The sequence below is a fragment of the Sorex fumeus genome, unplaced genomic scaffold, assembly GCF_029834395.1.
Source record: "Sorex fumeus unplaced genomic scaffold, SorFum_2.1 ptg000003l, whole genome shotgun sequence".
NCBI lineage: Eukaryota > Metazoa > Chordata > Mammalia > Eulipotyphla > Soricidae > Sorex > Sorex fumeus.
In genome coordinates this window covers 48,514,175-48,529,373 of record NW_026606060.1, presented here as the reverse complement: position 1 = coordinate 48,529,373, position 15,199 = coordinate 48,514,175, and the positions used below count along the sequence as shown (strand labels likewise).

At 44.2% G+C, this 15,199-nt stretch overlaps 2 protein-coding genes across 2 annotated transcripts in view; one reads left to right on the top strand and one right to left on the bottom strand.

Moving 5' to 3' along the window:
- Positions 1-2,122: 2,122 nt before the first annotated feature.
- LOC130027771 (U6 snRNA-associated Sm-like protein LSm5) lies at positions 2,123-2,554 on the bottom strand. Its single transcript, XM_056118640.1, has 2 exons — positions 2,424-2,554; positions 2,123-2,183 (listed from the first exon to the last, which is right to left on the bottom strand). The coding sequence occupies exons 1-2, from the start codon at positions 2,552-2,554 to the stop codon at positions 2,123-2,125; spliced, it is 192 nt and encodes a 63-aa protein (XP_055974615.1).
- Positions 2,555-14,518: 11,964 nt separating this feature from the next.
- SLC5A8 (solute carrier family 5 member 8) overlaps positions 14,519-15,199 on the top strand; it is a 52,077-nt gene continuing 51,396 nt past the window's right edge. The window contains exon 1 of the mRNA XM_056117739.1: positions 14,519-14,869. Within this exon, the coding sequence (XP_055973714.1) occupies positions 14,519-14,869 (351 nt within the window). The remainder of the gene's footprint in view (positions 14,870-15,199) is intronic.

Here is a 15,199-nt window from a genome sequence, read left to right as displayed (position 1 = left end):
GCTACTTATTTCTGGACGTCTTTAAATATTAACAAGAAATAAACTGCATTTTGTTTGAACCATTGGGTTTCTGTTACTCTCAGCCAAATTCAATATTCACTGCTAAGAGAGGTAAAGATAATTACAAAGTGATTTAAGTCGAAACGCAGGGGGGGGGGGAGAGAGAGAGAGAGAGAGAGAGAGAGAGAGAGAGAGAGAGAGAGAGAGAGAGAGAGAGAGAGAGCCTGAGCATATGCTTTCCATGTGGGAGGCCCAGGTTTAATCCCCAGCACTAAATGGAGTAGATGGAGTCCTGAGCCTCATTTGGTGCAGCCCTAGAGGTTCTGTACACCACCAGAGACACCAGCCTAAAGCACCACATTCTCAGGTCTGAGCAGCGAGCCACCAGCCAGACCATTAGAGGATTGTTGGGAAGAATCCTCAGGCCTCCTGAGCACTGTTTTGGCATTCCCCTTCTTCATAGACAGTCTAAATGCAGCTTTAAAATTTTAAAAATCTTACATGCTATTTCATTTTCCCTCTAAAATGTCCACAAGAACACAGGAAAAATAAAACTTTTTTTTAAACCAAAAAACACCTTTATTTTAGCCCACAAAGAGCAAACCATCCTTTATTCCTCAATGCAATCATGATTAACTTACAAAAATGGACATATATGATCCATTTTTAAATTTTTATTTATTTATATTTTTAATTTTTTTATTGAATCACTGTGAGATAGTTACAAAGCTTTCATGATTGAGTTTCAGTGATGTGATGATAGAATCCCCAGCCCTCCACCAGTGTAGATTTTCCACCACCAATATCCCCAGTATCAATCCCGCTACCCCTACCCCATCCTACCTCTTGCCTCTGTGGCAGACAATTTCCTTCTTACTCTCTCTCTACTTTGGGGCATTATGGTTTGCAATACAGATACTAAGAGGTCATTATGTTTGGTCCTTTGTCTACTTTCAGCACACATCTCCCATTCTGAGGGATACCTCCAGCCAACATTGACTTAGTGATCCCTTCTCTGTCTCAGCTGCCTTCTCCCCCAGCTCATGAGGCAGGCTTCTAACCATGAAGTAATCTTCCCTAGCCCTTGTGTCTACTGTCCTTGGGTGTTAGTCTCCTATTATGGTATTTTATATTCCACAAATGAGTGCAGTCATTCTATATCTGTCCCTCTCTTTCTGACTCATTTCACTTAGCATGATCATTTGATCACTTGACTTGACTTCCCGTTAATCGTCGATTTGCTTGAGCAGGTGCCAGTAACGTCTCCATTTGTCCGTCACGTGCTAGTGTAGCCCAGCAGCATCTGTTTGTTCTAGGAACACGAAGAGCCTCAAACCAATCGTTCAGGATCTTGATGAAGAAGTCTGACCATCTGATAGGTGAAAGGCCACATGGTCTTTTGATGTCCTGTGGAATGCTAACGGCTCTAGTCCAGAGGTCATCTCCAAATATCATTACATGTCCAGCCCATCTGATTTTTGACGCCTTGGCAAAGGAGACAGCGTCCCGGATTCTTGATCGTCTACAGAGGTCGAAACTCCGGATTCTTTCTCTCATTTGAGTGAAACATGATACTCCAAGCATAGCTCTTTCAATTCCTCTTTGGGAGACCCAAAGTTCTCTCCTGTTTGTGTAGGGCCCAGGTCTCTGAGGCATATGTTAATTCAGGAAGAACAGTGGAACACTTAGCATGATGATCCATTTTTAAGCATTTCTATTTAACTGGAAACTTAGCTGTAAGTAATCCAAACATTAAAATTTTTTTGGTTTTCCATTATTTTTTAAAGCATGTTTTGTTGGCATTATAACAAAACAAAAAAGAAAAACAGGGGCTGGAGCAATAGCACAGTGGGTAGGGCATTTGCCTTGCATGCAGCTAACCCAGGTTCGATTCCTCCGCCCCTCTCAGAGAGCCCAGCAAGCTACTGAGAGTATCTCTCCCGCATGGCAAAGCCTGGCAAGCTCCCCATGGTGTATTCGATATGCCAAAAACAGTAAACAACATGTCTCACAATTTGTTGAGACGTTACTGGTGCCCACTCAAGCAAATCGATGAACAATGGGAGGACAGTGCTACAGTGCTATAACAAAACATAATCTAACATAAGTCAAGGAGATCTATTCATACATTAGGTCTTTCTCCTCCAGGAACCAGCATTGTTAAGTTATTTCCATTTAGCAAAGGTAAAGGTAAAGGTAAAGGCCCTTCCGTTGATCGTCGATTTGCTCGAGCGGGCCCAGTAACGTCTCCATTGGAGACTTTGTTGTTACTGTGTCTGGCATATCGAATACTCTCGGTAGCTTGCCGGGCTCTCTGAGAGGGGCGGAGGAATCGAACTCGGGTCGGCCATGTTGGCTGCATGCAAGGCAGACTCCCTAGCCGCTGTGCTATCGCTCCAGCCCCTGTTTTTCCATTTAGCAAAATCTGATCTAATTTAGTAATGATTCTTCTTCCTTCTGGCATGATTTCAAATTCAGTGACATCTTTCAGTACCATGTTGACAAAGTCATCAAATATTAGGAGCGTGTCAACAATTTCCTTAATACTCTTCATCAAAATGTGAATTCTTGATCCCATACACATGTCTAGACTCTAGAGCTGCAAGGGTTAGTAGGAAGGTTAGCCTCCATGCCTATGCCCCCAAGAAACTTTAGAAACTAGGACCAAAGTATTTATGTGAGAGTTTTCTAACTATTCCTTTACTATGCATATATATGTATATATATACATATATATATAGCTTATATATTGCTTTTTGGGTCACACCTGGCGATGCACAGGGGTTACTCCTGGCTCATGCACTCAGGAATTACTCCTGGCAGTGCTCGGGGGACCATATGGGATGCTGGGAATCGAACCCAGGTTGGCCGCATGCAAGGCAAATGCCCTACCTGCTGTGCTATCTCTCCAGTCCCACTATGCATATATTTTTTAAAAATTTTTTTAAATTGAATCACCATGAGAGCAGTTACAAAGTTTTCGGTTCAAGTTTTGGTCATGAAACACCCAACCCTTCACCAGTGCACATTTTCCACCACCAAAATCCCCATAATACTCTCCATCCCACACCCTTCCTACCTGTGTGGCAGACGATTTCCACGTTACTCTCTCTCTACTTTGATTACATTCAATATTTCGACACTAGACCCACCATTATTATTTGGGATTTTACCCCAACACTCAAATCTGCCGAAAAGGCAGCATTAGACAATTTGTTCTCTATTGCTGATTATGAATTGCTACTATTCATATGTTTAATTGTAATTTTTTAAAAAAACAAAACCTACTTTAGACCCAGGGATTGTAAATAAGACAGATACTTGCCTTCATGGATTATCTGTTCTGGTTGGAAGAGACAGACTATGAAAAAGTCAACAAAGAGCTATGCTGGGTTATGTAAGTATGTGAAGAAGTAAGTATGTAAGGAAAGGGAGCAGCAAATGATATAACAGATTTGCATTACAGATGGGGTGATAAGAGCAGGCCTTGTCGAGGCAGTGATATTTGAGCAGACACAGAAAGAAGTGAGGGTGGAAGTCGTAGACATATCCAGAATCATGAGCATTCAGGAGAGAGGGTATGACAAATGTAAAGTTTAGGACAGAATTTGACTTAGCATATTCCAAAAATGGTAAAAGGAGTAAAAGTAGCTGGATTGGAGGGACTATGAAAACAGAAATGATTTCTAAAAGCTGGACAAAGGCTAAATAGCACATAGGATGTATTCCAAGAAGGTCACATTAACTGAACTAAAACACATTTTTGGGGTCCGTCTTTCAAAGCAAATACTTCCTTAGCTAAAGGGAGATAAGAAAACTTCCTGTGCCTTGTAATTGCAACATACTCCCCATCAGAGAACTTGGAGGCCAGCCCGTCCTTTTGTGGGTTTTTGTTACCAAAGTGTATCTCTCTCTCTCTCTCTCTCTCTCTCTCTATCTATCTATCTATCTATCTATCTATCTATCTATCTATCTCTATCTCTCTCTCTCTCTCTCTCTCTCTCTCTCTCTTCAATCAGAGATTTGATCCTGATAACAACAAACTTTCCCACTCAGTCCCAGGGGATGGATCGGGATAGGGGTGTAGGATTCTAATGGGTGTGGGGTTCACTAGAGATGCACAGTGACTCTTGGAAGGGTCCTCTTACAAGTCAGAGGCTGTTTAAAGGGAGATGGAAGAACTCCATCTTCAGAGAGGGCTGGAACTCCGAACTTTTGAAATTTTTTTTTTTTTTGGATAGAAGCACACCCAGAGGGACTCTAGGGCTATTTCTGGTTCTTTGTTCAGGAGGAACCCCTGGCCCTCTATGAAGAAATTCAAACCAGGGTTGGCTGGATGCAAGACAAGCACATTAACCTCTGTCCTATTTCTCTGGCCCTTATATGAATTCTCATGAGGAATTGTGCTAGATGGTGACAACTGGAGAAAACCTGTCTCTGTCTGAGAGAGTCAGAGTGAAGGCTGACCTATCTTGGTGACAGGCAACAGGCTGCAACAGATATTTTAAAACAGATCGATCATTCTGGGCCAGAGAGATAGTTACAGTGGGTATGGCACTTGCCTTGCATGCACCTTTCCCAGATTAGATCCCTGGCATCACATCTGGTTGCCTAAATGCTACCAGGAGTGATCCTTGAGCACAGAGCTAGGAGTAAACTCTGAGGACAGTGATTTGTGGCCCAGAAACCAAACCCTCCTGTGCAATTTACCAGTAGTAAACCTTTGATATACAACTCACAGGATACATTTAGTCCTAGCTAATATATGAAGAAAACTGTATCAGATTTTACTTTTAATACACCGTCATTATTTGTATAAGTTTTCAAAATGAATTAGAGAGAGAAAGAGAAGCTAAGTTGGTGTAAGTTAAATTAGACGATATGTGGTTTGGAATTATGTCTCAACGGTGTGAAATTTACCATATTATATTCACAAATATTTATATGATGATGGACATTTATATACTTAGAGACAGAGAAATAGAGTCATAGAGAGAAAGACCTTAAGTATAAGGCAAAGAAATTCACCTCTGGAACCCTTCTAGCAACTGAATCCACTTTATAGGAACTTAAAGTTAAACTGGGTTGGGGGAAAATACTATTTAAACAAGTCACTGTCTTTTGGATGTCTAGAGTTAAGAACAGAGCTCCAAGCAGCTAATGATCAACACATCTTTCACTCCAGTTGAGTCAGAATCGCTTCAGGTTAAATGTAAGACACCAAATCATAAAGCATGTTGAAGATAAGATAAGAAAAATAACTCATGACATCAGAGCCCGGATGTGTTTGGGAAATAAACTCAATTTACAAGGAAAATGAAAGCAAAAATAAATGACTGGACTACAGTACATTGAAAATCTTTGTTTTTAGGAAAAAGAATACTTAAGCAGAGAATTGAAGCAGAGTACCAACAAAATACTGAATGGGAAAACACATTGCACATCATACATACAGAAAAGGTTAATATCCAAAGAATAATAATACCAAAATATACTAATATATGGTTACGGTCATGGTCCTCCCGTTATTCATTGATTTGCTCGAGCGGGCCCAGTAAAGTCTCCATCGTGAGACTTGTTGTTACTGTGTTTGGCATATTGAATACATCACAGGTAGCTTGCCAGGCTTTGCTGTGTGGGCGAGATACTCTAGGTAGCTTGCCGGGCTCTCTGAGAGGGGCAGAGGAATCGAACCCTGCTCAGCCGAGCCGGCTGCACGCATAGCAAACGCCCTACTGCTGTGCTAGCACTCCAGCCCCCATAGTAATATATACTGGATATAATATTAGATATTATTCTAACAAATCTTATACCTGTTATAATTCCATTGTGCATATATACCACATCTTCATCATCTTCTCATCTGTCCTTAAGCACCTAGGTTGATTCCATATCTTAGCTATTGTACTGAGTGCAGCAATGAACACTGGCATGCATATGTCCTTTTGAGAGTGCCCCAAAGTGGTATCGCTAGGTCATATGGTACTGGGCTATCCTTTGCAGAGGATACTATTATATCCAAGAACTCATGCAACTTGACCACAAAAAAGCCAATTAGCCCAATTAAAATATGAGCAGGTCTGGGCCTGGAGTGATAGTACAATGGTTAGGTGCTTGCCTTACACACAGTCAACCCAGATTCAATTCTGGTACTCCTATGGTCCCCCAAGTGTGCCAAGTTATTCTTGAGCACAGAGCCAGGAGTGAGCCCTGAACACTGCTGGATGTGATCCCCAAACAAATCAACAACACAATATGGGCAGATTTGAATAGAAAATTCTCCAAAGAGAGCAAACACATATGTCAACAGAGCCATTTAAAGATGCTTATGGGAGAATAAAAGTATCTGCCATAGAGGCAGGCAGGGGGTGGGGGGGTGGGAGGGGATGGGAGGGAGACTGGGGACACTGGTGCTGGGAAATGTACACTGGTGGAGGGATGGTTGTTAGAATATTGTATGACTGAAATCCAATCATGAACAGCTTTATAATGGTCTATCTCACAGTGATTCAATAAATTTTTTTTAAAAAATAAAGATGCTCATGGCCCAAAGGCCATATTGTGGGAGAACTGATATACATAACTGAGTTGGGGAGGAAGCACTGGGGAGGGAGAGATATTGGGGTCCTCAAGAGAGGGAGGAGGTACACTAATGATAGGTGTGGTGTGGAAATTATGTGCATGGGAAGTCACTATAAATACCATTGTAAACTACAGAATCTCAGTTAAAAAATAAATTTTTTTTTGAAATGTGCATGGTCATTGACTAGTAGGGAAATTCACATCAATGAGATGGGCAGTCCACCAATGGGAATTGCTCACATCCAAAAGAGTAACAAGTGTAGGTGAGATTGTGGAGACAAAGGCACCCTCCACACTGTTGGTAAGACTGTAACTTGATTTGGCTTCTATGGGAAACAGTGTGGAGCTTCCGGGAGAAGCACAGAAATAATATTGTTTACAATAGCTACCATATGGGAACAATAAAAGTGACTGACATAGGTAACTGGATAAAGAAACTGTGTATGTATAATGTGTTTCAGTTATCAGAGAAGAAGAAAGAAATCTTGCCATTTGCAGCCAAATGGAAGGAGGGAATTAAACAATAATAAATTAATCAGGCAGGCAAGATAAGTACTGGTTCTTTCATCCACACATGCCATATAGGATGTATAATTGATAAGCAGGAGCCTAAGGGTAACTCAAGTGATAAAACCTGGGCATTCCTACCTGGCACTGCACCACCCCTGAGTCCCAAGGAGCTTTTTTCTGGTGATCCCCGGTGACCACTGAGCATGGCTATAGTGGACAGTCTAGTGCTGAATTAACAGTCTCATAGCACTGGAGTAATCCAAGGAGCCCCCAATCCCAGTAACACACAAAAATAACAGAATGAAGCAAAAATAAACCAGTGAACACTGAGCATAACTCAGGTGACCTGAGGCAAGGAGTGGGTGATTTAAGAGAAGTCGCTGGGCTTTTTATTTATTTAGAAGTTTTCTAAATAAATAAAACTGCAGATGTGGCTGAGCAGTAGGGCACTTCTGGCCCTGGATGCCTTCCACATGTGAAGCCTGCACGGTCCGTTTATCATATGCCCTGGGGTAGTAGGGCTGGGGGTGGAGGGGAGACTCTCCCTGCAGTGCCCAAGAGACCATGAACTGTGGCAGAGCAAACCTGGGGTTCTAGCATGCAAAAGGCACTGAATTTGCACCCAGAATCAAGGAGGAAAAAAATGTAATATGCATAATGTCACTTTAAAATTTGAAATTTAAATTTCGAATGTTCAAAAAACAATCCCTTCTTACCTGGGGTCATTCCGCAGATCAGGCCAGATCTGCTCAGGCCTGTTCAGTTGTCCTCTACCACATGCCCAGAGTGCTTCTCAGGGGCTCAGAGCACAATGTGTGCACGGGCCAATGGGCTGGACCTGGGCCCTGGTAGTGGGCAGAGTTCGGTCTCGCCCTGCAGAGGCCAGGTGGGAGATAACCGAAGGCTCTTGCTGACTAACCCGGTGTCTTCTGGAAGGAAGCTGGAAGCTGCTGCCCTGGGGAAATTGAGTTCCAGGCATCACCTCCCTTCGTTCCTCCACATCTCTCTCTCTCTCTCTCTCTCTCTCTCTCTCTCTCTCTCTCTCTCTCTCTCGTCCTCTCTGTCTCTGTCTCTCTCTTCCCTCCCTCCCTCCCTCCCTCCCTCCCTCCTTCCTTCCTTCCTTCCTTCCTTCCTTCCTCCCTCCCTCTCTTTTTCTTCTTAAATTAAGACGAAGTTATTTATAGTTGAGTTTTAGGTATACTATGTTCCAGCAGCAGTCCCACCACCAATGTCACTTTCCCTCCACCAGTGCCTCCAGGTACCCCCCTACCACATCTCTGTCTTTTTGACATGCACACCTTTTTTTTTTTTTTTTTTTTTTGCTTTTTGGGTCACACCCAGCAATGCTCAGGGGTTTCTCCTGGCTCTGCACTCAGGAATTACACCTGGTGGTGCTCAAGGGACCATATGGGATGCTGGGGATTGAACCTGGGTTGGCAAAGTAAATTCCCTACCTGCAGTATTATAGGTCTGGCCTGAGAGGCACACTTTTAAATTGTATTGCTGTGGTTTGTATCTCCTGCTCTCAGTATTTTTGCTTTCATTTTTGGAGTGGGGAGCGGGGTGAGGTACTATTACTTACGAAGTTATTCACGATTAAGTTTAGGTATACAGTGTCCCAACACCAATCCTTTCATCAGTGTCCACTTCCCTTCACCCATGTCCCCAGTTTCCCGCTCTCCTCCCACCTGCAACTATAGCAGTCATCTTGTTTAATTTTATAGCAGGCATCTTTTAGGCACTGTGGCTTATGATACTGTTCCTGAGAGGGCATCATGCATCTCACTTGACCACCTTTCAGCATCACCCCCTCCAGAGTGATCACTTCCCTCCCTCCACCCTTGTCTCTCTCCCCGTTCTTCACTCTTCTAGAGTGATGGAGTTGGCTTGCTCTTAAAGCCCATATTCTCCTTCAGTGTGTATCTTGCTTGTCTCTTATGTGTCTCTCCTTGCTTATTTTCACACTGGAAAAGTCTGTCTTCTCTCTCAAGCACATACTTCTCTCTTTCTCTCCCCTCACACCTTTCTAAATAAGTTTCAATAAAAACTATCTTGCTTCACACACACACAGTGTTTGAGTTGTTCCTCCTTTAATACCTTGCATTCAGACATCCAGTTATTTCATATACCACAGATAACTGAGAGAATGAAATCATTAACTTGGAGAGTTAGAAGCAACCAAGTTTCCTTGATGCACTATTTTTTAAAGTTAAATTGTAGGCTCTGAAACCTGACTTCCTGATTTTGCTACCTACTAACCACGATGTCTTGCCAAATACTCTCTGCTGGGACTCAGTTTGCTGCATCTCAGATGTGGATAATAGTTTTTAGTACATTTAAGATGGTTGAATGAGACGATGTGTGGGCATCACACAATTGTTTAGCTGCTTTAAATGTGTTGCTAAGGGGGCCAGTTTAAGTGATTACTTGAAAGAGCTGCTATTAGAAACGCCAATATTTGCAGAGCCTCTCCCTTTCAGCTAGGTTTGGCATCATATATACCTCACCTGGGTCATGTTAAGGGCCCACATCACAGCTTCTGACCTTCTGCTTGTTGCTTCGCCATCCCAGTTACAATTCCTGTCATTCAGTGAAGGTAAACAGAGAAGAAAGAGAGCAACCCCCAGCCTAATGTCTCAGCATCTTCTAGGGGTCTAACTACAAGGACTTGCCCCCACCACAGCAAGAACATTAGAAAACCAATGGTGAAAACATGTAGAATCCCATCAAGTTTAATGAATGAAAACAATATCACTGAAGACATAAACACCAACCAGCTCAGGAAATCCTGAGATAATGTCCTTAGTGTAACCATGGTGAGGCTGTTCAATGAGCTCAAAGAAACCATGGCACAGGTAGTCAGTAAAGCACAAGAAAGCATAAGCATTAAAATGAAAAATTACTACAGTCAGAAATGAAGAACAAGGTAGGAGATATTAAAAAAATCTAAAGAAGCGCTGAGTAGCAGAATAACAGCAGCTGAGCAAAAGATCAAGGAGCTCCAAGATGATGATGAGGAAACCACTAGGAAACAGCAGAAGATGGAAAATAGTTTGAAAATCAATGAATGGCATACTAGAGAAATATGGGATGAGCTCAAGAGAAACAATATAAAACACTGGAATCCCTGAACAAAAGGCAAGTGTGATGAAAGACGTAAAGAAAATCATCAGTTTCCCAGACTTGAGGAATACAGGTACCGAGATCAAAGCGGTCCAAAGGATCTCTGTGAAAATACATTCAACTAGGAAAACCCCAGAATGGTTTGTACTCAAAATGACAAAATCTAAAGGTAAAGACAGAGTATTAAAGCAGCAATATCCAAAAGGAACTTACAAACAAAGGAGAGCACACATGATGTACAGTAGACTTAGTATATGAGACTCTAGGAGCCAGAAGAATGAGGGTGTAATATAAAACTCAATGAGACGAACACCTCACCAAAAATATTCTATCCAGCTAGATTATCATTCATCTTTGAAGGAATAATATAGAGCTTCATAGACAGGCAATAGGTTGGGAATTCACCAGTTTTGCAAGAAGTGTTAAACTTGATCATTGTATAACTGAAACCCAAGCAAGCACAAAAATTTGTAAGTCTATAACTGTACCTCATGGTGTTTCACTAATAAAATAAATAAATAAAGAGCTTCTTTCTTTCATTATTATTATTATTATTATTATTATTTTGGTCACAGTTACAAAGCTGTTCATGATAAGGTTTCAGTCATACAATGATCCTACACCCATCCCTCCACCAGTGCACATTTCTTACCACCAGTGACCCCAGTTTCCCTCCTGTCACCCTCCTTCCCCAGCCTTTCTCTATGTCTCTATAGCAGGGATCTCTCTCTCTGTCTCTCTCTGTCTCTCTCTGTCTCTCTCTCTCCTCTTTAAAGGACAGGACAAATTTCTCAACATGTGGCATCAAGTATGGCACTCACTATTGGTGCACATGGTTTCTCTCTACTAGAGTAAAAAAGGTAGCACTGTAGCACTGTCCTCCCATTGTTCATTGAGCAGGCACCAGTAACGTCTCCGTTGTGAGACTTGTTGTTACTGATTTGGCATATCAATACACCACGGGGAGCTTGCTAGGCTCTGCCGTGTGGGCAGAATACTCTTGGTAGCTTGCTGGGCTCTCTGAGAGGGATGCAGGAATCAAATCAAGGCAAACACCCTACCCACTATGCTATCGCTCCAGCCCCCAGTAAAAAAGGTATGTTTTTTATTTTTATTTTTCTTAATTGAATCACAATGAGATAGACAGTTACAAAGTTGGTCATGATCAGGTTTCAGCATATAATGTTCCAACACCCATCCCTTCACCAGTTTATGTTTCCCGTCACCAATGTCCCCAGTTTCCCTTTTTCTCCTCTCTCTCTCTCATTATTTATACCTTTCTTCCTGACTGACTTTACTCAGTATGATGTCTTCTAGTTCCATCTATGTTGCTGAAAATTGCATGATATTATTGTTTCTTAGAGCTTATAATATTCCAGTGTATATGTAATGGAATATCTATTATATATATATCTCACAAATTTTAAAAAATTTTTATTAGTGAATCACTGTGAGGTACAGTTACAAACTTACAAACTTTTGTATTTCAGTTATACAATAATCATTTATCCATCCCTACACCAGTGCCCATTCTCCTCCACCAATGTTCCCAATATCCTTCCCACCACCTCCACTCCATTCCCCCCCCCCCCCATCCTGCCTCTGTGGCAGGGCATTCCCTCTTGTTCTCTCTCCTTTTGAGTGTTGTAGTTTGCAATAGAGGTATTGAGTAGCCATCGTGTTCGGTCTATAGTCTACTTTTGGCACACATCTTTCAACCTGAATGTGTCCTCCCAACATCCTTTACTTATCTCACAACTTCTAGATCCATTTGTCTGTAGTTGAGTGCTCAGGCTGTTTCCATACCTTGGCTATTATAGTAAATATGTATACATCCCTTCAAATTAATATTTTTGTGTTTTGGGGATAAATGCCGAGTGGTTTTGCTGGATCGTTTTGTAGTTCTATTCTTATTTTTGATCATCATATTGTTTTCTGTAAAGATTGAACCAGAGAAGGTATTTTATATTTTTTAGTAATGAATTAATATCTCATTAAAATTTTGCATAATGCCAAAACCTCTATGTCATCTATATCCAGGTAGATGTATATACCTTATTCTCCTATTTTCCTCTCAAATATATGTGTGTATATCACTGTATCACTGTCATCCCGTTGATCTTTGATTTGCTTGAGCAGATGCCAGTAACATCTCTATTCCTCCTAGCCCTGAGATTTTAGCAGACTCTTTTTACTCGTCTTTTCCCAGTGATTGGAGACTCTTTCAGGGTCAGGGGAATGAGACCTGCAGTCGTTACTGGTTTTGGCATACCGAATACACCACCAAGAGCTTGCCAGGCTCTGCCCGTGCGGGCGGGACACTCTTCGTAGCTTGCCTGGCTCTCCAAGAGGCATAAATGGGTAGGAAGTGTCTTATAATGTGTCAGGAAAGTGGCCTGGAGTGTGGCGGTGGTTGGGCAGTGGAGGTCGACTCCCCCCGCTAGGTCCCCTGGGGTGGGGAGGGCTCTCACCCACCCCACAGCCTGGCATGGAGTCCCCTCTGTGTGTGTGTGTGTGTCTATGTATACGTATACGTATATGTATATGTATATATAGAGAGTATCCCACCCGCAGGGCAGAGCCTGGCAAGCTCCCTCTGGCGTATTCAATATGCCAAAAACAGTAACAACAGGTCTCACAATGGAGATGTTACTGGTACCCACTTGAGCAAATTGATGAACAATGGGATGACAGTGCTACAGTGCTATACACATACACACACACACACACACACACACACACACACACTCAAATAGGATTCCTGACTTACCTATTTCTGAGCTTTTGTATGAAGGTACTTTTCTTTTTTTTAACCCACACGAGAGAACTTCAACTACAAATACTTAGTTCATAATCTTTTTATTCAAAAAATAGCCTTATACTCAAAACACAGACTCAACAACACTGAAAACATGAGACCTAAGCTAGCTGCAACCACCATAACTCTGTAATGTACCTCTCAAGTTGACAGGCAGGGGAGGGGTGGGGGTGGGGTAGGGAGGGAATATGGGAACACTGGTGGAGCGAAGGTGACACTGGTGATAGGATTGGTGTTGAATATTATATGCCTGAAACTCAATTATCAATAACTTTATAAATCACAGTTCCTTAATTTAAAAAAAAAGTTGAACTTATAAAAACAAACCCCAAAGGATAGCCTTGTGATTAAGAGAACAGACTCTTACATCAGAAATGACCCCCCCCCAAAAAAAATCCACCTCAAAACACCATTTCTTGTGTTTTTTTGTTTGTTGGGGCGGCCACACCCGGCGGTGCTCAGGACTTAACTCCCTCCTGGCGTTGCGCTCAGGATTACTGCTGGCGGTCTTCCAGGGGACCATATGGGATGCCCAGGACAGAACCCAGGTTAGCGGAGCGCAAGGCAAGCGCCTGCAAGCTGCTTCAGCTCTCCAACTCCAACAGCATTTCCTCGGGCGAGTGTTTAACCTTTCTGATCCAGTAGCCGCATTTACCAAACAAATGATTCCAATTGGGAACGCAAACGGTAGGAAACTCAGGAGTTCGTCCCGTTGTGATTCTTACTAAAGAGATGCGTCTTGAATAGCTGGTATCACTAATACCAGGGCAATCCTCACTTGCAGGAGAAGCCGTTGAAAAATCAAAAATGTTGGTCTTGGGGGGTGGAAGGGGAGCCTTCGGTGGTTGGAAGGTGCAGTGACTTTGCGCACCATACACGCAAACACGAGTGGAACCGTCTTACCTAAACGGAACGAAAGTCACATCTCTCCTTTGCAATTGTGCATCTGTCCGAGGGCTGGCACCTCGGCTCCCCTGCGCAGGCCAACAGGATCCCTCGCTGATTTATCACCCCAAGTGAGTGCCAGGGGTGGCGGGGGGATGGGGAGGTGGCGGGGGGGGGGGGGGGACTCCCGCTGCACCGTCTCCAAAGGACCCGGACTTTGAAATGCAAACGCTTCAACTCCAGGTCCAAAAGCTGCCCTTCGCCCCGCGCTCTCGTACTGCTGCAGTTTCCCCTCGCGCACCCCTGGGCGCCCGGCGATCCCGTTTGCGATTCACCCGTGCTGTCGGCGAGGTCGGGCACTCGGAGGGGGGGGCGGGTCCGCGGCTCCCCGGGACGCTGCTGGGCTCCCTGAAACCCCTCGGAGAGCGTGCGGGGCTGTGCGCGCCCGCGGTGCCCCCGCCCCGCCCGCGGCCGGGACAACGCCTCCAATCTCGCCGGCCGCCCCGCCCGCCGCGCCCCGGGCGTCGGGGCATAAGAGCGCGCGGACAGCGCTGAGCGCGCGGCTGGGGACAGTGGCCGGCGGCTCGGGCGCACGCAGCGATGGAGGCGTCCCGGGGTATCGGCACCTTCGTGGTGTGGGACTACGTGGTGTTCGCCGCGATGCTGCTCATCTCGGCCGCCATCGGCATCTACTATGCAGTCTCCGGGGGGCTCCAGCAGAACTCCAAGGAATTCCTGATGGGTGGCCGCCGGATGACCGCCGTGCCCGTGGCGCTGTCCCTCACCGCCAGCTTCATGTCGGCCGTCACCGTGCTGGGCACCCCCTCCGAGATCTATCGTTTTGGGGCCGTCTTCTGCATGTTTGGCTTCACCTACTTCTTCGTGGTCCTCATCAGCGCGGAGGTCTTCCTCCCGGTGTTCTACAGACTGGGCATCACCAGTACCTACGAGGTGAGGGGCGAGGGGCGAGGGGTACCGGGCAGGGCGTTCGAGGACTCCCCACGCCCAGACCTCCCTCTCTGCAAGCCCCTCCTCTTACCCCCCGCTGACGCTTCTTGGGGACTCGTGCCTCTAAAGGCCAGGGCAAAACTTGGTGGGGACCCTCCCTGGCTGAGTTTGGAGAGACTGCCAAAGTAAACGGAGCGCTCTGGCCGCTTTAATCACATCTTCGAGTTCAGAGGAAAGATTTTAAACCCCTTTTACGTGGGAGTGGGGGAGTGTGAGACGTTCACGTCTCACCTTCTGGGGGAAAAAAAAACAGCCCTTGATTCCAAATTCCCA

What these genes read in the sequence shown, in the direction of transcription:
- LOC130027771 (XM_056118640.1), bottom strand. Translation starts at nt 2,554, where the DNA reads ATGAAGAGTATTAAGGAAATTGTTGACACGCTCCTAATATTTGATGAC. An exon ending in ATTACTAAATTAGATCAGAT is followed by an intron (nt 2,184 to 2,423) that starts TTTGCTAAATGG and finishes TTTACCTTTACC; the next exon opens with TTTGCTAAATGGAAATAACT.